Source organism: Lissotriton vulgaris, chromosome 5, assembly GCF_964263255.1.
Source record: "Lissotriton vulgaris chromosome 5, aLisVul1.2, whole genome shotgun sequence".
Taxonomy (NCBI): Eukaryota; Metazoa; Chordata; class Amphibia; order Caudata; family Salamandridae; genus Lissotriton; species Lissotriton vulgaris.
The window spans coordinates 407,388,475-407,409,827 of NC_141693.1; the positions used below are offsets into that span (position 1 = coordinate 407,388,475).

The 21,353-nt window shown below is 42.9% G+C and overlaps 1 protein-coding gene across 1 annotated transcript in view; it reads right to left on the bottom strand.

The window, feature by feature from the left end:
* Positions 1 to 21,353, bottom strand: part of TMEM26 (transmembrane protein 26) — a 463,214-nt gene that overhangs the window by 138,606 nt on the left and 303,255 nt on the right. The window contains exon 2 of the mRNA XM_086920080.1: positions 1,621 to 1,699. Within this exon, the coding sequence (XP_086776206.1) occupies positions 1,621 to 1,699 (79 nt within the window). The remainder of the gene's footprint in view (positions 1 to 1,620; positions 1,700 to 21,353) is intronic.

Here is a 21,353-nt window from a genome sequence, read left to right on the forward strand (position 1 = left end):
GACAGGCTCCAGAAGCTGTTAAGATTGTAAGCTTATCGACATCGGGTCCCTAACTCCTCTGTTCCACGGCTGAGAGTGTGAAGCAATAAAAGGGGAGAAGGGTTTATATGGGCAGTCCTTTCCTTACTGCAGTGTTTTCTACATGCACAGTGCAAGTTGAAAGTTGAAAGGGGATGATTGCTTAGGTGCCCTCCAGCTTCAGGCAGTGTGCATGGGCAAGAATGTCATTAATTAAAGCAAGAGTTTGTGTTCAGATCCTCCGCTTAGCTTATCACAGACTGTGATATAAATACCCTAATTACCCAGCCACCACTGTTCATAATGAGATATGACATTGATACCCTTTCACAGATAAAGTAGTTTGATTTCTTTAGGCAGAAGCACGTTCTCTATGTCATGCCCATGTCTGCTATTTAACTCCTCCCAGTACAATTTCTTCAAAATGGGGTATGATGTTTGTAAAGAAGCATGAGTTCCCACGTCATCTGGACAGAATTTCGAATTTCTACACAGTGGACACATTTATGGTAGAGGTTTTGTACCAAGGTATACATTCCAAAGGGGACAGAGTGTTGAACATTGCAAGCACTCACCCCCAGTCAACTGATTTCCGTCTATCATACCCTTTGGTTTTGCTTTGTTTGCCCTAAGTTGGCATGCCCAGACGTGGGTCCCTGGCTCACTTTGCCCCTGGATTCAAGCTAGCCTGGCTAATGACGGCTGATTAGCCAGAAACCGGTCCCAGGATGCTTGTTTCCGGTTCAGGGAAGACATGGCTTGGGAGTTCGGGCTGGACTGTTCCCATGAGGCACAGGGTCAGACTGATTTGCATATGGCCATGTCTGAACTGGGGTGGCAGAGTGAGCTAAAGAATAATGATGGATTAAACCCAGATCAGTTTACTGGAGGTGAGTGCTTGCAATGTTCAACACTCTGTCCATAATCCCCTTTGGTTTTGCTTTGTTCGCCCCATAATATTAACTCATGCTATTCCACAGTATAGTATTACATAACATTACAGTAGAACATTGTAATGTTGGAAGCTCTATAAAAGACAATGGAGTGGCTCATGGCTAATAATTGCTATAAAAGCCTTCTGCTCCAACATTACAATGTTTGTCTTTCTGTTTCTCCATTTTAAGTTGGAACTGTCTGGTTTCAGTGGGTGTAATATTTATATAACCTTATAGCTCCTTAGTCTTGGGATACACTGTTTGTTATAAGCCATCTCCTTCGCCTGTAACTTAGGTTTAGTGATCTTAACAAATTGTATAGTCCTCTAAAGCTGTTTTTTCTATATGAGGTAATGCTACACTCACATAAGCAAGCAATAGTCGTTTGACAAATATTTGTATGCAAATGTGTTGTGATGAGGTGCACAAAAGTGCAATTATGAAAGTAAATTCTTCATCCTGATTCACAGAATAACATTAGGTGGAATTTCAAGCTTGAAATTTGTACTTACAGCAGGAAAAAACCTGCCAATGAGTTGAATTTTCTGCATGTTTAAATTTAAATCGGAAATGAAGCAGATAAGATTTATCTGCAGAGAACGGTATTTCCCACACCTTATTTAAAAAACAAATACCTGTATATTTTACTATATTATAATAAAAATACCTCAGGGATGTAATTAATTTCTAGAAGCCACAGCGATGGGACCACACTGATCAAGTATAAGAAGATTGCTGGCGAAAACCTGTTAACAAAAACAAAATGAAGAGAATAAAATTATGTATGCAAAAATATATGTAAGGGGGAACTTTTACAATACATACATACACATTCATTAAATGCAGAATGAAGGGTCATCAGGGCAAGATTTTATAGTGTTAATTCTGACCTCTGGTAACTTTAAATTAAACATGCCAATTTCATTGTGGTTCCTTTATTCTATGTGAAGGCCTATTTCCTCTTTTGAGGGCAACTCCAATTAGACAAACTGAAAACCAAAGGCACTTTCAGGCTGGGTCAAATCAAATTTGCATTCTATCTTGCATTACATTTAAGATTGGGTTCTGGAATACAGATTTGTTGATTCTATGTGAAAAAATAGACTGGAAATATATAAGTTCGAAAAATATATATATAAAACAAACACACATGCGACCCAACAAAAAGTTGACCCTTTTTAGTTCTTAAATATACCCAAATTCACAATCTACCTGTTTTTAAAAAAATCATTTTCATTAGCATATTCATTTTTTAAAGAAAATCCACAGTACACCACATGTGATAAAATATACATAATCAGTTTGATATCCGAGGGTATCACATGTTAGAGCACAATAATTATGTTGTTCAGAAGGCCTCTGATCGGATTTGGCTTTCTCGGATCCGATTAGTAGCCCTTGTTTCCGACAGAATCGTACACAGGTCAGAACGACCAAGTACAATGTGAAAATCACGTACGTGTTGACCGAATCCTTTCCGGACACGAACCGCTCCGCACGACTTGTTCGTAGCCGAATAGTGCTGTGCAAATGAGCCGAATTCCGACCAAGCAAGCACAATGCATGATTCAGACAGCTGCTTCACCTCAGTCTCAGCAAGACCAAACAGCTTTTGGAAGCGTACCATGGGGGGGCATAGCAGGTCCCCATTCTCCCGGGGCTCTCTGAATCTGTCATAGGGGTGTGCCCATGGGTCCCCCGATCTAGGCATACACAGTGTGTGTCCGCCACAGGGTGTACGCTTTTCTCCACCCACGCCTTTTCTGCTATCGGAGCCTTTGTACACGTCTGTACACGAGCTCCCATAGAGTTCAATGGGAGTCCGAGCGAACCACGTCTGTAAGGATACGGCAGCATGTTACTCGCTCGATGGGACTCCCAGAGCACGTTTCGCTCTGAAAGCCCTAGGGGTCTAAGTCGTACGGAGAGCTTTCCAAGCGAGATCATAATCTGGCCCTTAGACATCTTATGCATTACACTATCCAGTCAACAAGATGACATAGTATCTAATTGATTCTTTTTCTAAACCTGAAATTATATTAGCTTCATTTTAATGGTTGTGGTTATACCTGTGCTGTCTATGTTGTCTTTGTTTTCCAGATTCATACAAAATCTCGGTGCGTCACCTGTAGAGCTCTCTGTTTTTTTCCTACACACTTTCACTATATGCTTAACAACTATATAATAAACAATTATAACAATGAAATGCTACTAATTTCTTATTTGGGGTCCCTCTTATTGTTCCAGTCAGGATATGGTATTCTCCCCATCTATTGCTATCTGTCTGACTAGCCAAGGGGGAGGAGGGAAAGAGGGGGCAGCGAGAGGATCCCTGCAATCCCTAGGGGAGTAAGGGTTTTGGATTTCCACAGCCGCCAGCCTGCCTATCTTTCACCTTTATTCTGAGAGTATCATTTGACTTTCCTGTGTTGTACCTGGAGGGGGAATGAGGGAATGGTCAATCTCTTCCATAAATGGGGGGTCCTTCACTATTGCTCTCTGCATCATTGGAATCTCGGGATTCCCAGTGTCTCAGTATTTCTGTCCAGGGTTCAGCCAGGGGTTTGCGCTGTTTTGTTACCTTGTCTTCTCTGATCAATGCCCTCGCCTCTGCCCTGGCCAAACTCGAGAGCTCCTTTTCTAAATATCTACCCATAGGTTTCTCTGCGAGTTCCATTTGCGAGATATTTATCTCTTTGCTAGCACTAGAGCTAGGTCTATAAACCTATGCCCAAGCTTTCGGGCCTTTGGTCTGGGGTAGAGGCATATTTCTAGCTTTCAGTCAAGCGTGCACCCTAAGACTCAGTTCAGGGTTTTCATTATCTTTACCCAGTACCCTCAAACACCCGTGCAGTCCCACATCATGTGTAGGAAATTAGCATCTACTTCACTACGGCGGCACCATGCCTTATCAGCAGTCCCATACATGATGTTAAGTCTATGGGACGTGAGATATGTCATATAGTATGTTAAACTGTATACATTTCAAGACAGAGGATACTGTTCCAATATTTCCCAGGGATTTTCTCCACTCTACCTCTAGGGTCTATCAATCAGTCCCCCCCACTTCTCCTGTATGTGGGTCGAATTTACAGCCGATAATTCCATTATTGCTTTATTCAACCATCTCACCAGCTGTCTGGCTGTTCCCAGGGTTACCATTGCACGCAGAACCGGCTGCCTTTCTGCTTCATGTGTGTACCTCCCCCAAATCCCGGCCATGGCGCCTCTAACTGCGTGATAGTTTAGAAATTGTCCTGGACCTAGGTCATGATATTCCAGGAACTCCATTAGGTGCAGAAGTTCTCCATCTTGGTAGAAGTCTGGGATAGTGTATACCCCGGTTACTCTCCTGGTTCTCAACTTACCTTGTGTAAAGAAGCTCCGTCACCCTCTCTGGGCAATCCCACTATAAGAAGGTCTGGTGCATATAGCAGTAATTCCCCTGCCTCTCTTATGCATCTATCTCAACATTTCAGGGCCACCTCCAGCAGCACTTCCTTATGCAGGATCTTAAATTTGGGTCTTAGCATTCTGGGCAATAGAGTTTCATGAGGGGATTAAGCACCAAATGTTAGTGTCCCGTGTCCCAGTCTGTCCAACCACTGTGCTAAAGATTGAAGTTGTGCTACCAGGTAGTACGCCTCGAAGTCTGGAGCACCTAGCGCCCCTGAACTCATGGGTTGCTGCAATGTTCTAAGTGACACTCTGAGTCTCCCACCATCCCAGACCAGTTCTCTTAACAGACTGTCCAGATCCCTGAACCATTTCCTAGGTATCACCACCAGCAGTTTTACAAAACAGTACAACAATTTTGGCAGCATTACCATTTTGGAGAGCGCCAACCTCGCCATTACCGGAAACCTGAGCGTCTGCCAAAATGCCACATTCGTTTTTAAGGCTCAAACCGCCCTTCCCAGGTTACCATGCAGTAAGTCTACTTGGCCATGATTTGTTATGGAGATTGGCGACCAGGTTAGTCCCTCTGGGAGGCCGATGGGTCTTACGTTTGTTGATGTTGAGTCCCGAGAGTGTGGAGAATTCATCCATGAGTTGAAACGCCTCATATATATCCATCCCCACATCTCTGATGTTGACTAGGATATCATCGGCGTATAACGAGATCATGTGCATTGAGACGTCTAGGGTGATCCCATATCTCTCTCCCATTTGCTGGAAATGCTCCGCCAATGGCTCTATAGCCAGAGCGTAGAGCAGTGGAGACAATGGGCACCCCTGCCTTGTTCCTTTATAAAAGGGGTACGACTCAGACACTAGCCTGCTCCTACGCACCCTTACAGTGGGGTTTGAGCAGAGAAGCCTCACTCATTTCAGCTATTTGTCTCCTACCTCCATGGACCTCATCACTTTGAGTAGGAAATCCTAGCACAGGGAATCAAAGGCCTTTTCCAGGTCTACAGCGGCATCCACCGCATTGGGAAACATCTCCAGGTCCGCGTGAAACAACACCTTGTATAACCTCAGCAAGTTTTTAGAGGTCGACCTGGTCGGATTAAACCCATTCTGATCTTCATGAACGAGTCTCTGCATGTGGGGCATTAATCTGGTGGCCAGAGCTTTACTAAGTATTTTAGAATCCAGGTTTAACATTGCCAATGGCCTAAAATCTGCTGTGCCCGGTAAGTCTGACTTGTTTTTTGGCAAGGGGACCACCAGTGCCTCCCTAGTGGACCCAGGTAGTGGCCCCCTCTTCAGCGAAGCTGCATAGAGCTTTTCCGGGTATGGGGCCAGGATAGTAACATAAGTGCAATAAAATACTACCTGGAGACCATCCGGTCCAGGTGTCTTCCCTCTGGCCATTGCCTTGACTGCTATACTAATCTCTTGTTCTTTGATCTCTGCCCCTAGGTCTTTTTGCTCTGCTTATATGTTGTTAGACCAGTTTCATTTAACTCTCTAGGCTTTGCGTACAGTGTGGCATAGTAATCTCTAAATGAATCATTGATCCATCTAGGTGAGAAGAGTGTGTGCCCCCTGGTGTTAATAAGCTAGGTATTGGGGATCCTCTGGTTTCAGAGTGAATCAGCCAAGTCAGCAACCTCCCAGCCTTTTCACCTTCTACGTGTTTTTTTCCCGGTAAGCACATAGATGTAACATTTGCAATCTTTCCCAGTTTTCATTGAAAGTGCTTTTTAGGTCTGATAAATCTTTCCTAGTCTCTGTATCATTCTCTGTAACTCTGCCAATTGCCTGAATTTGTGCTTCCAGTGTCTGGAGCTCGTTGTTTATTTCTCATCTGATGCCTACTGTCTGTCCCATGCATTGCCCGCTGATTACAACATTAAAAGTGTCCCTTTCTATCAGTGGGGAGCTAGCGGTGCCCTGATTTGTTTCAAAGTATTTCGCAATGGCGGTAGAAAGCTTCTGTCTAAAGCAGTCATCCTCAAGAAGGCCAGGGTTGAGTCTCCACAGAGGGATGTTCGTTCTCTTCATGGTAGGAGCAAATCTCAATAAGAAGGGGCTGTGATCAGATATGGACCTCCCTAGGTATTCCGACCCCTCAATGTTGGCCGCCAGTTGCTTGGAACAGAGAAACATATCTAGTCTGGTGACGCGCCTTTTAGGGTAGGCCAGGATTATCCATGGGGAGGTCTATCACACAGTTATAGTCTCCCCCCAAAATTACGTCACCCGCCACCAATTCTGACAGTGGTCTTCACAGGCACTGGAAAAACTGAGTCTGGTCCAGATCCAGGGCATATATGCTTCATATCGTGACTTCTCTCCCCCTCAGTCTCCCCTTCACCAATACAAAATGACCCTCTTTGTCTATAATTATGTGTGTAGCTTGGAAGGGGGTTCCCGGCTTAATCCAGATGAGTGCCCCTCTGGCATATGCGGAGTCATTTTGATGCAAACAGCTGAACAAGCCATCTACGTTAGAGGCTATTGACTTCTTCTGTTGTCAGGTGTGTTGCCTGAAGCTTCACTACCTGTGCCACACTTCATCTAAGCTAGCTGAATATGGTATACTTCTTGGCTGGAAACCCCTAACTTTCCAGGATATCAATTTAAAGCCCTCAACATCCTCCATATGTAAAGCCATGCCCCATCCACCCCCCTCAGATCCCCCTGCCCAAACCCCTTTTCAATTCTTGAGAGAAGGACCCCAATGTACCAAGCAGCAGCCCCAAGAACTACAGACCCCACACCCAAGAGAGGACTAGCAACAGCCAGCTGCTTAAACCTGGAACCTAACATTAAATCTCATAGAACGCTGCCTTCAGCTCCTCAGGCTGAACACTTTGGAGGAGGGAGGGAGAATTTACTGGAAAACTGTCAACAACACTTGTTGCTAGAAAAAAAAGAAAAACAAAGAGGAAGGACGTCAATTCCGTCCCGGTTCACCAACTCATGAGGGAGATCGGCCATTACCCGACCCAGGAGGTCGTTGTAGCCGGTAAGAGGCTAGGTCCAATCTCCCAACGACCAGAGGGGTATCATTCAGACTGTTTCCCTTTCTTAAAATATCATCTGCTGAACGTGGAGTGATTTGCAGCAGTTCTGTGTCTGTCCCTGTGTTTACTACTGTGTCCGACGACTGTACGAGCATCTCCGATGATGAACCCATGCAACAGCTTGTAGGGCGGCCTTCCTGTCTTGTGTGTCTGTGATAGGGTGGGTTTCTTTAGTGCCTTCAGTTTATTGGGACGTCTCCGTTTGAGGCCCTCTGTGCGTTTCAGCCTCCGGGGGCCCGTTGTGGTTTAGGCAGGGGTGCACCTTTCCCATATGCTTCCAGCCAGGTCCAAGCCTCCTTTGGGCTTTGGCAGAAGTGTGTGGAGCCGTCCAAATTGGTACGGAGCTTCGCTGAGAAGATCAAAGAATATTTCAGGCCTGCCTCTCGCAAAGCCTTCTTTACTTCAATGAAGAAACCTCGCTGCGCATGCACACGCGCCGTGAAGTCTGGAAGCAGTAATACCTTGCTATTGTCTAGGATGTAAGGCCCTCTGGTTCTAGACTGCTGTAGTATAGAGTCCCTACCTTTCTAGTGTAGTAGTTTGGCCACTATTGGTCTCGGGCGCCCCGGAGCGGGGGACAACCTGGCACCCGGTTGCCCTTTCTATGGAGAAGAACTTGGAGGGGGAGTCTGGTGGCATTATCTCGGTCAGCCATTTTTCCAAGAACACCGTCATGTCTGAGTCCTCTGTTCCCTCTGGGATACCTACTATTCTTATGTTGTTCCTCCTATTCCTTCCTTCTGCATCTTCAGCTCTACGTTTTATTTCAGACACTCTGGCTGTAAGATCGTTCAGGCGAGCCTCTCCTTGTTTGTGTTCTGCAACAAGCTCCACCACTGTAGTCTCTACCTCTTGAACTCGGTTGGCCAGCTTCTGGTGTTCAGCACATAGTAGGGCCATTTTGGTGTCCACTATGGCATCAAAGACTTTATCCAGCTTAAGGTGCAATGCATAGTTCATAATCGTGGGATCTCCTCCACTGTTGTCACCAGGGGCCAGAGAGGGATCCCTCGTGGGAGGCTGGGCTATTCCCGTCTTGCACTTTTGTTTCGACATTACCACAAGAGTCAAAACTTTCCAGTCTCTCGTATGGTCAATCCTGCCTGGAGCACCAACAGTCACGACCCCACTGGTACTTGTGTGTAGTCCCTGATCACCAGGTCTTCTTGCCTCCCTACTTCTGGGACCCTTGGTGTGATTCGCTATTTAGACACTCCGCACAGGCAACTGGACCAGGACCCAAGGATAGACTTCACATTGGTGTGTGTGGGCCTGCCTGATAGAAGTCAGCATCTAATGGTCTCAAAAAGTTAATCAAAGAGGTCCCTGTAGGAATCTCACTTATAGGGTCCCAGATTACCAGGACTCAAGACCCAGTCCCTCTGGAGTTGCTCTGTCACTCTCCTTTATTTGCGTGGGAGTTTGGCGGCCCGATCTCCTACCTACCACCTCAGCAGTCAAAGCAGTTCTTGGGGCTCATCCCTCCTCTCCACCTCGTCAGGGGATCAGCCCTCTGCGCCAGAAGCAGCTTGGGTGCTCCAGGTCTCCTTTGTTTTTTCCCTCAGTAGGCACACCACTTCGACTCCCCTGGTCCGCAGCACTGCCAGGGGTCTCATTCACTTGGAGTGATTGCGCACCCCAGCTGTTATTCAGGTGGATTGAGTGTCTGCCTTATTAGTATTATTATTAGCTTTTGTAAAGCGCATATCTACCCGAAGGCATCCCAGCGCTTGTGTCTAGACAGAGGTTTACAGCAGGCTTTGCAACTGGTTGTTGGAAGAGCCAGGTCTTAAGAAGTGTTCGAAAGGGTAGTAGATGGGATTCCGCTCGAAGGTAGGGGGGCATTTCGTTCCACAACCTGGCCACATTGTAGACAAATGATCTTCTCCGCTTCTTGCCCTATTTATTTTCGGGGTAACTGCCAAGTGGAGATGGGTAGAGCGGAGGCATTTTCGAGGGAAATAAGGGGTCTATCAATAGCTGGGCCACTACCCAAGAATATCCTATGGGCTATGCACAGGATCTTAAATTTGACTCTGTCAGAGAAAGGTAGCCAGTGTAACATTCTCAGGGCTGGTTTGGCTGAATTGTTTTTCGGTACCTCTACAGTAATCTGGCCGCACAGTTCTGAGTCACGAAGTTTCCTTAACATTGCTATGGTATAAGGAGTTTCCATAGTCCAAGCGCGATAGGACCAGGGACTGTATTAGGATCCTCCTGGCACTTACTGGCAGGAGGGGGAGAGTCTTGCACAGAAGTCTCATAGCGCCGTAACATGCTCCTGTTACTCTTACCACTTTATCTGCGAATTTAAGGGAGGTGTCAGGCCAAACACCCTGGCTTTTTATCTTGGTCTTTGGGGAAGGGGCGGGTCCCAGGCAGTTCGGCGAGACCTGTTTGAGGTCCAGTCCGGAGGTGTAACCCAGAAGCATTAGTTCGTTCTTTCCCATGAAGCCACTTCTTCCAGGCAGTTTTCCAAGTCGGAGGAGTGGTTACGTGGGCCATTAAGGAGGACCAGTTGGGTGTCATCTGCATAGGTGATAATTTTTATCTCGTAAGGCAAAATGATATCCGCCAGTGGCTGCATACACACATTGAATAATGTGGGACTCAGGGAGGATCCCTGGGGAACTCAACAACTGAGTCCCAAAACTTTAGAAGTAACTTCCCCTGAGAAAACCTGGAAGGTCCTGTTCTCTAAGTAGGACTGGATCCATTTGAGTGCCTCACCAGAGACACCTCACCTCCTGAGTCTCTCCTTTAGTATGTCAAAGTTCACCGATCAAACGCTGAACTTAAATCTAAGTGATTGCCACTGCTCCCCCTTGATTGAGGATCAATTTTGATTCCTCCACTACGGGCAGCAGTGCAGTTTCCGTGCTGTATAGAGGCCGGAAGCCTGTTTGTGTGGCGTGCAGGAGGCTGTTAGTTTCCAAGAATTCTGAGATAGCTGAGTTAACATGCATTTCCAGTGCTTTAATGATCACTGGAAGGAGAGATGTGGGGCGACATTTACCCAAATCATCCGGATACAAGTTTTTTTTTAATACAGCCTTCACCATGGCATGCTTCCAAGGTGTTGGGTCAAAGCCAATAGTCATTGATTGATTCATTAATTGAAGCATGTGGGGAAGAATCAATTTTCCTGCTGTATAGTACATGGGGTGGTGCTGAATCTAGGGGGAAGCCGTATTTTAACTGAGAGCCTGGTTAAGTTGAGCAGGGGAGTGAGTGAGCACATAGTTGGTGCTAGGCCGGACCGTGTCCCTTACAAGGATGTCACTAGGGCACGGTGGTCTAGACTGAGTAGATGTTTTACATTTTTTTCTAAGAAAAAGTAGGCTAATTGATGACATCGCTCAGATGAGGCCACAGGATACATTTCTGATCTAGGGATTTCTAGCAGGTCTTTCGCGACGCAGGGGGTGTTGGCTGCTAAATTAATCCGTTCCTCATAGTATGCTGCTTCGGCATTATTTATTTACATCCCAGGCCTCCCCACCTTCTCCGTGCCATCCGATGATCTTCAGCCCTCCGGTCACAAGGGGTCTCTCGTTCTGCACAGTGGGAGTGCGCAGTCTGAGATTCAGCCCTGTTGTGTAGCTCTGACCTTCCCTCACTTGCACCACTTGTACTCCCAGGTTTCCTCAGACAAGGCCTAGTATTAGCCTGCTTCAAAATCCATGAGGCCCCTGCTCCTGGCCAGAAACACCACTTTTCCTCACCTCACCACTTTTACTTCCTCACCTCACGGGCCTCAGGTGCATCACTCGAGCCTCCTGGTGTGTGTCTCGTCCTTCCCGAGCTCCGGGTCCGGCGGCTCTCTGCTATGAGGCTCCATTTCTGGTGCAGGAGGGAAGTTGCTGCAGCGCCTATCTCAAGGGTGTCTTTCATGCTTCCGCTGTCCGTTTTACGTTCCTCTGCATCCCCAGCAGTGATGGCACCTCTCCAGGGGATCAGCCCATCCGATCCACGTCTGCAAGGTCCAGTCGCTGTTCGACCGGAGAGTCTCCTAGGATGCCGCAGTCTTGCTTTCTGTAGCTCCGACCTCAAGGTCTCTGCAATGGCAGTTGCTTTTGTTTTTGCACTCTGCGAGCTCACCAGCCTGTCGGCCTCAGCAAGGCCGCCGCTCTTCACTCCACCTCACCTCCGGCTTTAAAGTCCAAATTTCCTCACACCCACCCTTGCACAGGGCTTTGGGGAGTATATTCTGTCTCCTCTTGCAGGCAATTCCACCTATGGCACAGATAATTTCAGGATTTTCGACAGGCCGGGATGGAGCTCTTCAGCTACGTGTCCGCCATGCTGTTGCTACCGGCCACGCCCCTACTTTCTACCTCATTTTTAATGTATGGCCAATATTTTAGCATTCTATATTTTGGAGGCATTCTTTTTTAGTCTAGGTTTTTACACACTAGTACTATAATGTTCTTCATGAATTTAGATAGATATTAAAAAATAGGTGCAGTGAATTGCACCTAATACATTAATGTTAGGATAATTCTAAACTGAGAGCTGGGTTTCAAAAATTCAATCAACTTTTTAATCTTCATTTTTATAAAATCTAGGCAAACTACATTTCTAGTCTGTTATCAGTAACAATATATTGAGAGTTCAGTTAACAGATATATTGTACTGAATTTCCTGCAATTTTTTCAGCAGCAGCCCGTGCAGGTAAGAGAGATGGCTGGGTTGGGGGGGATTCAATAGACGACTACGAGGTCAAATTAAATAAATAAATTATTTTCCCTCGTTGTCTGTCAATATTGCCTCTCCACCCGGCCCCACTCCCCACCACTCTTACCTGCATGGGCCGCTGCTGAATTTGCTAAACATAAAATCCCATTGGAAAACATTCTGGGGATAAGAAACTAGAAGGAAATATAAGTAGGGAAAGAAAGAATGCAAGAGTCTGGTGACATTTTACCTGCAGGGGCTTTCTTGAACATATTTCCTATTTATTTGAAGCTCATTTCAGTACTTTTTTTTACATGTCTTCTCTTAGGCCATGATTACTAGAGTCTCAGAAGTGATTGAAATATTTATCATACTCATAAAATATAATACCCTTACTACAGAATTTAGCAAATAGTTTATATTCGATTTTTTATGCAACTAGAAATCATGTTTACATTAAAACAAATATGACATTATCAATAGATTAGAAAAAAAAGGTAAACATGAATAATTTTTAACAATTTTAGTGACAAAAATAAATACATAGGTGTTTTTATGTATGGAGATTTTACATTCATACAGATACTACTCATAAACCTCTTTGTGAATAGCAAACAATCGCAAACGTACACAAAAGTGTAAGTTTACCTTTACACATTCTTTAAATATTAAACCATTGTAAAAAAGTCAAACAAAATAAAACAGAAACTACTATTGATACAATCCATAAACATTGAAAGAAGCTCAAAGATTTAAAATACTAAAAATAAACCCAGAACAATATTCAATAAGAAAAGAAATATGTAAAAAATATACATTTCAATTTAGCAAGATGAAAAAATTCAATTCAGCTAACCCCAATCCAAACAGTATAATAAACATAGCGCAAAGTAAAAAATATTTAAAATACAGTAATATTAAAACAATCCAACAAAGATTAAGGAAAATGCATAAATGGGTGTGACGGCCAGGGGGCATAATTCCTATTCCAATAAAAATTGGGGAAGGTCACATGTTTATTTGGGGGGGGGGGGGTAAGGTTTACTATTTTAACTCAAGTCCAGCTAACATTAAAGGACATGCATTTATTCGGAGAGGGTTATATTTACTACTCTATCAGCAGACCTGTGACTATTGCAGAAATTGCATACATTTGATGGAAAGAGGTCAAATAAACTATTGTAATTTCAATTCAACTAACATTGAGGGAAATGCATTCACTTGAGGGGATGATTTAAAATTCTTACCTCAGTCCAAGAAATATTGCTCAAAGTGTATATACTTTGGGGGGTCGGATTTACTATTCTAAGTCCAGTCCAACTAACATTGGGATCGGCTTGTGTTAAAGAGGACTACGTGTCGCTGGCTTGCATCTCCAAATATGACTCACAAATCGAAGGGAGTATGGTGCTGTGGTCGCTGCCACGGACTTGGGGTCACTGCTATTCAGGACTCAGGACACAGTTACACATGTGGGATCGGCTTGAGTTGAACAGTTAGTGATAACACGTGTCGCCGCCGTTGCATATGGAAATATGCCTCACTCATCGAAGGGAGTGTGGTGCTGTGGTCGGTGCCACGGACTTGAGGTCACTACTATCCAGGACTCAGGACACAGTTAAGCATGTGAGATCGGCTTGTATTAAATAGGGTTAGTGGTACCAGAAGCATTGATGTAACAGCCTGCGATGGTGCTTGGTGTGGACGGCCTCACTGGGAGTAATGTGTGTTGCCTAACGGACTGCGTCATGTGGAATCAGGACTGTATCTGAATTGTGAGTCCCACTGATGACATCATCCACGTGAAAATCTGATGCACCTCATCAGACCCTAATATAACACTTGATATACCCCCTCTAATATACAGACTATAATGTTCAAAACCATTAATACACCAATACCAGAAAGTACATATCCACTCACTAATTTGTAGTTCTACACACACATCCACTCATCCACTCATTCACCCATACACACACTCATACATACAGTCAGCCATCAATACAGCATTATCATATCCAGTCACATAGCTATACAGACACACACATCGCCTCTCATTGATAAAGTGATTCACACACCTAGTCAGTCATGGAAATAATCAATCACACTTTCATTTAGTCACTTGTACAGTTATAGACATACCATCTCACGTTTTTAAATATGTACTAACACATACTTACGCACTAAAACAATAACAATAACTAATACAAGCACACACTGATCCATACAGGCATTCTGACAATCACTCAGTCTCACATATATTCATTAATACACTCCAATTCTCATATATACTGCTTTTTACATATGCAGTTACTCACACATGTACCGCTAAGGCCTCCATTCACTCACCAGACACTCATACACACACTCACTCAGCCATAGAGCCCTTCACAGATATAAACTTGAACACATATACCTAGTGAATTATCCACTCACGTATCTATGCACTGAGTCACACTCCTCACCCACCCACACATACACCCAGGCACCCATACAGATACTCAGACAACCAATCAATACCTGATATAGATCCTCATTTAGCTGCTAACCAAACCATGCAACCGCTTACACACCAACTGACAACCTAAAGTGTGTGAATGTCTGCATCAGTTGGTAACACATGCATTAAGCAAGACATAATTAATCACTCAGTTATACAGTCAGTCACACACCTACTTAATCATCCATCCTGACTCTTATACACCCATTCATTCTTCAATACACCTTGGCATATATATATATAAAACATATTTACATTTTATAGAAACACACATTCACTGGATGATGTCATCAGTGATGTCATTTGAGATGTCATCAGTGATGTCACTGACCATGTCATGAATGATGTAATATGTGACGTCATCAGCAGTGCATTGCGTGGGGCGCGAGTTATAGTTAGCTCAACTAAGGGGAATTTCTATTGTTTTGTATGAGTGAAATGTCCAACCAACTATAACGTCACCTTTTTCAGTGAAAAAAAAAAAAAAAAATATATATATATATATATATATATATATATATATATATATATATATATATATATATATATATATTCATATGAAAGCAATGTTCCTGTTCCATCAATGAGTGACGGAAGCACACCAGGTGCGGACCTCCAGACCAACCTCGTCACTGCAGCGAAAGATTCTTTCAAAAAGAAGATGCAAATCCTCAAATAGGTGGCAGAGTGAAATTTAAATTTAAATTAAAGGACAAATGTCCATCTGACAATGCGTTTCACTCCTCTAGGGAGCTTGATCATATATATATGTGTATATATATATATATATATATATATATATATATATATATATATATATATATATATATATATATATATATATATATATATATATATATATATATATATATATATGTATGTATGTATATATATAATATATATATATATATATATATATATATATATATATATATATATATATATATATATATATATATATATATATGTTGACTCTTCCCACTTAGCCCAATTCCTCCAGGCAAAGAAAGAGCGCGGACCACTGTGACTAATCAGCTGTAGTTTATTCAAACTCCATAGTCAGTGCAGCAGCCATGGCGCGTTTCGTCCCTCACAGAGGACTTGATCTCATATATATATATATGCTTTTTCTTGAATATTTTCTAGCAAATACTTTCCTAATACAAGATTTTCCTGTGTTTGGGCAGGAGAATTTTGCACATTAATGATGTTGATATTATGATGGTGATCTGTGCCTCATTTCCATATATTCGCATGTGAATTTTTTATGTATAAATCATGTATCTCGTTAGTACTGTTGTTGATGTATCACTAGGTATTAAAGGTGATGTATTCGCCTTGTCATACATCACTAGGAAAGTTTTTATTTGTTTTTAATATTGCCAAGCAATAGAAAGTCCTTTAGAAACAGTTTTTCGGTTTCATACTACCAGTCTTGGGAATGCCTCACTTCTCAGACAGACAAGAGTAGTGACATAATCTGACTAACAGGAAAGGTTTCTATAAACTTCTGCATAAGATTGTTATCTCCTTTTTTAGGTAAGAACAAGGTTAATACTGTTGTAGAAGCTGTACAATTAACGTGTGTAGCATGTTTAAGTAGGTTTGATATAATGGCAAATGTAACCTAAAGAAATTCTTATGGAATGGCTTCAACAGATGTTAAGGCAATGCCTTCTTCAACTTTTTTTTATCCCTAGGCTGAGAAAATAAGGGAAGGAAATCGCCCTGGTTGTATATGGCCAAATGAGCGTCTACACATATAGGATTGATCCCTTACAATGAGTGCTGCAAAGTAGCTCTCTTACTTCTGATTTGTTTTTAGTGGTTGTTTTATATTGTTATTGGGAGTTAATCTAATTGCCACTCTCCCTGCTGTCGCTGTCTGGCTGCCATATTTCGTCCACAAAAAATCTATTGCACCTCAGCACTTACAAAGTTCTTTTCAGATTTTTTTTCTTCAATCTTTCCTTGCCTTTATGCTGCTACTTATTTTAGCCTTTACTTTTGGAATGGGAGAAACGTCAGACTATATTTGTCTCTTTGGAATTCAAGGGACCCCCTAGGCGTCAGGTTCAGCTGCTCATACTCATGCAAACATATTACAGAAACACTTTTCGGTCTTATTTGGGTACTACCCAGGGACCCCTTAACATCAATATAGGCCCTCGGGCAAAGCAGTGCACTGGGCCCTGCCTACACAACTACTCACAGGAATACAAATGTTTAAAGGAAAATGAGTGTTAAATTCTGGTCTGCATGGGGCCCCTAAACTGGTGGGGCCCCTGGGGAACTGGCCATGCGTTAAGACAGCACTGCCCATATTGCCATTCATTCTGCAAATGTTGTATGTAAGTGGTATGTCGTCACACTGGTGGCTCCTACCATGATGTCCTCATCTTCTCCCTATGTGCTAGCTGTCTCAAATGTGCTACAGTCTGTCCACCAACTGTGTTTTTTGCAATTTTCACCCCGAGTGTGCTGGGTATGCTCAGACGTGAGTCCCAGGCTCTCCACACCACTGGAGTCAAGCTATCCAGGCTGATGAAGGCTGATAGCCAGAAACCGGTCCTTGGATGCTTGATTCCGGTCTGGGAAAGACATGGCTTGGTAGTTCGGACTGGACTGTTCCCATGAGGCACAGGGTCAGAGCTGATTTGCATATAGCCAGTGTCTAACCCAGGGTGGTGTGGAGTGCGAAAAACAATGGATTTAGGCCCAGATCCTTGTACTGGGGTGAATGTATGACATTGTTCTACATTCTGTCCATCAACTGTGTTTTTTGCAATTGTTAGATGGCCAGCAGATCCCTGCACAAGTTCGCTGCCCATGCATGACGTTTAGGTTCGATGGATTTTGAGTGTTCGGAGGTTTGCTGAGATGCAGCCATTTGTTGGTCCTCAAAATGTCCCAACATCGAAACACTGCCACACTTTAACAAACTGATAAGGCTATCCATGCCCAAGTGAACAGCTGTTAAATTTATAAAGACTATTGAAACATCACTTGGGTTACATTCCAGTGGCTTCTTCACGAAACAAAGGGTGTCTGAATAATGCCCTGGATTACCCAGCAGGCCCTAAAAGCCTTACCCACAGTCCTGACATCAGTGTCTGCAGGCTTTGAAAGTAAGCATGTTTCCTTCTAAAGTGTCGTTGGCTGCATCCCTAGACACACACATTAAGTTACCAAACCACACTACCCTGTTTTGTCAGGGGCGCTGTTGACCATCCTATTTCTGATCAAATTTAAAGACTTTGACCCTGAATTATATGAGATTGGGACATACACCATGAGCAGGATAACTCTCCCTGTGATGGAAAAAAGTACAAGAAGGCTTATGAAAAACCATAAACAGGTGACATTTTCCACAATGGAAACTTCCAACAATTTTCGTACATTTAGGTGTGTGTGCTTTGGGATTTTTATGAATCCTATAAACCTCTGAATGTACTCAATTCATAGAAGTAAAACAAGGAGCACATTTGTATATGTCTTAGTGACCGGGCCCCGATGCTGAATGTAGATTTTTAGTGGACAGCCAGTGCAGTGCAGGCCTGGCCTGCTGTCTACACAGTAAATGCCACAGCCTTATTTGGGAAGCAAGGTTTTGCAATATTTGAAATTTGTCATTCAAAACTGGTTCTTTAGCGAATTATGTCATTCCTAAGTAACATTTTAAGGTCGTGATTCCAAGTTGTGAACGTATGCTTTCTCAACATGTTTGACTAATGCATGAGTAAAAGCGATTGCTAAACAATATATCTTTAGTTCAACGAATGAAGTACATAAAGGCATTTATTTCTGGTGTAATGGTTAGCGTTTCTTTAACCCTATTCAACTACAAGTAGGTATGCTCAGCAGGTGGAATAACAAACATGTCGATAGGCCTCACAACCATGCCCAAACTCAACCCCTAATCTGTTGATCATAATTTCCCTATTTAGGGTCTGATTATGAGCTAAATTGCTTTTTATCAGCCCAGATAAATACCATGAGGTACGTTGTTTCTCGGGTGCGTTAAATAACACCTAATACAGGTTCATGGGGAATAACATGCGGATTTAGGTGTTTAATGCATCAAAATCCTCACGTGTATCGTAAGTCCCATATGGTTTTCACTGTTATATTTCAGAAGGTTGAGTTATTTAATGCCTTGATAATAAACGGACGAGTTAAATACCGTCAATCTCGTAATTCCGACCCATGAGTAAACAGGAGTTTACTCGTTGTTGGAATATTACAAGTAATTTGTAATCAGGCACTTAGAGCATCATGGGCTATCATGCTTAGTTTACCCCAATGACAAGTACGTTTCGTGCGAACAAGAAAAAGTGCAGCATTGTTAGAAATTATTAGAAAGATACAAATACATTTAAGGTTCACATTTAAAAGAAAAAACTTGCAACTAAGACCTAGTGTGAAGTGACAAAGAAAGTTTGTAGAGACCTGCTTGAAAGTCTGCTTTTGGAATAGATTTATAGGGTACTTTTTGCTTAACCATTTACTAAGTAATGGTTCCATGACTCTCTATAGATCGTATGACTTCATGTTTAGTGTCATGTTTTAGCATAACGTTCGAAGAGGATTCCATTTCCACATTTGATGCAAATGCTATCATTTTTGGATTTCCAAAATCTCGCCTTCTATAGAAACACATGAGTTAGAGTAGAAGAGGCAAAAACTGCTAATAAGTCGCTTTTTGGTGTATCAGACTATGGCCAGCCCTTGGCATGGAAGTGAGTAGAAGTAATTCCAACCTTTCTTTAGGGAGTCACTGAAAAGGGATTGCTTCGAAGTATATTTACCCTTCAAAGCCATTATGTCATACATCCACTCTACCCCCAATGAGACCCTTAGTTTCTTCATGTTCTAGAAAACTTCCTTTCTTCGATTGAACAGCACTTTGTGTCTCGAATCCCCACAACGCTTCGCAACAAGGATTTAAGGAACGTTATTCAGCAGGCCTATCCTCGTCCCTGTAACTGACCCGCACTCCATCGCGGTCAGCCTGAACTTGTGACTTTGTCCCAGTCCGGCTTGAAAAGATACTCCTTGTTGGATCTTTGAGCTTTTTGGCCAATATTAACTTAAATCTTTGAAATTTAATATCTTTGGTTTCCCTCATTGGATTTTTGTCATTTCGGTCATGTTTAATTTATTGAAATATACTTTATTTTTCTAATTTGATGTGGGATCTCTTTGTGTGGTGTTTTCACTGTTTTTACTGTTTGACGTGTTGCACAAATACTTTACACATTGCCTTCAAGTTAAGACTGAGTGCTCTGTGCCAGGCTACCAAAGGGTGAGCACAGGTTAATTAGAGGTTTTCTGGTGCCTAATCCTGACTAGGACTGTGGTTTCTGCTTGACCAGAACTCATAACCCAGTCAACCAGAAACACAATTTCTAAAAGTGTCAGTCTATAAATACCAAAATAATTAAATGCATTCCTATCCCGGTTAAGGTTATGTTTTTAGGGTTCTCATTTTCCCAGACTATTTCTTGACCAACTTGTACATCAGCCTGGCAAAGGTCTTACAACAGACAGCCTATCAAGATTCATGAACCTACTGCTTATGAATATTGAAAATCCTAATATTCCATTTATCTTGCAATAAGTGTGCAACCTAATAGCACTCCACAACAAATGAAATGCCAGACCAGTCCACCGGGCACAAGAGAACTGAGAGGTGTTTGGCCTGTGCTGCAATGTGCAGGATGCCCTTAACGAGTGCTAGTGTGTAGTCTGGGAGGCCATGGAGCAGAGTGTTACCACAGTTAGATTTTTGTGCAGTTTATATTTTGTGCATTATTAATAGTGTGCGGAACGTGGATATACTCTCTAATTTTTATTTTTACATTGACATTGTGCTCTTGCATTTGAAACAAATTTACAATGACTTGCAAAACTGCATTTTTCTGGTTTATGTTCACTGGGCCTAAATTAGGCCTCAACACCTTCATGTTCATAATGAATGTCTCCTCCCGCATGCGCACTGTTCTTCATTTCTGCAGGACAAAGTCAAGCAAAGTTATATTTGTTTATTTCTATTAAACACACAAAAGGTGGTGGGAGGAATGCTGGCAATTTGTCTAACCACAGGCAATCGCTCGGGGTAGCATCCCAATCCATTATTTTGCTCCCTGTTCCACCTCAGTTTGGACCCAGCTATCTGCAGTGTAAATATAAAGATGGTAGAAACTTCCAGTCTGTGTACCCACGTATTCACCACCAACTCCTCTTACGTTAAGGCTTAGATACCTGGGAATCTCTTCTTTGAAATGCTAGTTTGAGACTACATACCTAGGAAATTCTGCTATTAAATTCTGGGAGTAGCTGTCTGGACTCAACTAAGACGGAGAGTTGACCAACAACTTATGCAGGACATGGGAGGAGAGAGGCCACAAAGTAGGTAACTGAGGTGGGACGAGCAGGAGAAATATGCTTTGTGCCAGAGTGAGATTTGTGCCACTCCACATGGATAAAATCCATGAGTCACTGAGGAGCCATGACTTCACGACTCAACTGTATGCTTCTACAGTCAGAGAGTATTTGTGAACTCTTGTCTGTGAAGCCACAAGGTGTTACGAGAAAGCACCTAAGTGCCATGAGATTGTGATGCACTGCAAAAGGTTAGACCACATTCAGAAGCTCAACTTCAACAAAAAGTAAATTTTCTGTGATGGAGAGATCAGTGCCAGCCTCTACGAAATGGGATGGGCACCTAGTCATTTAGTCATT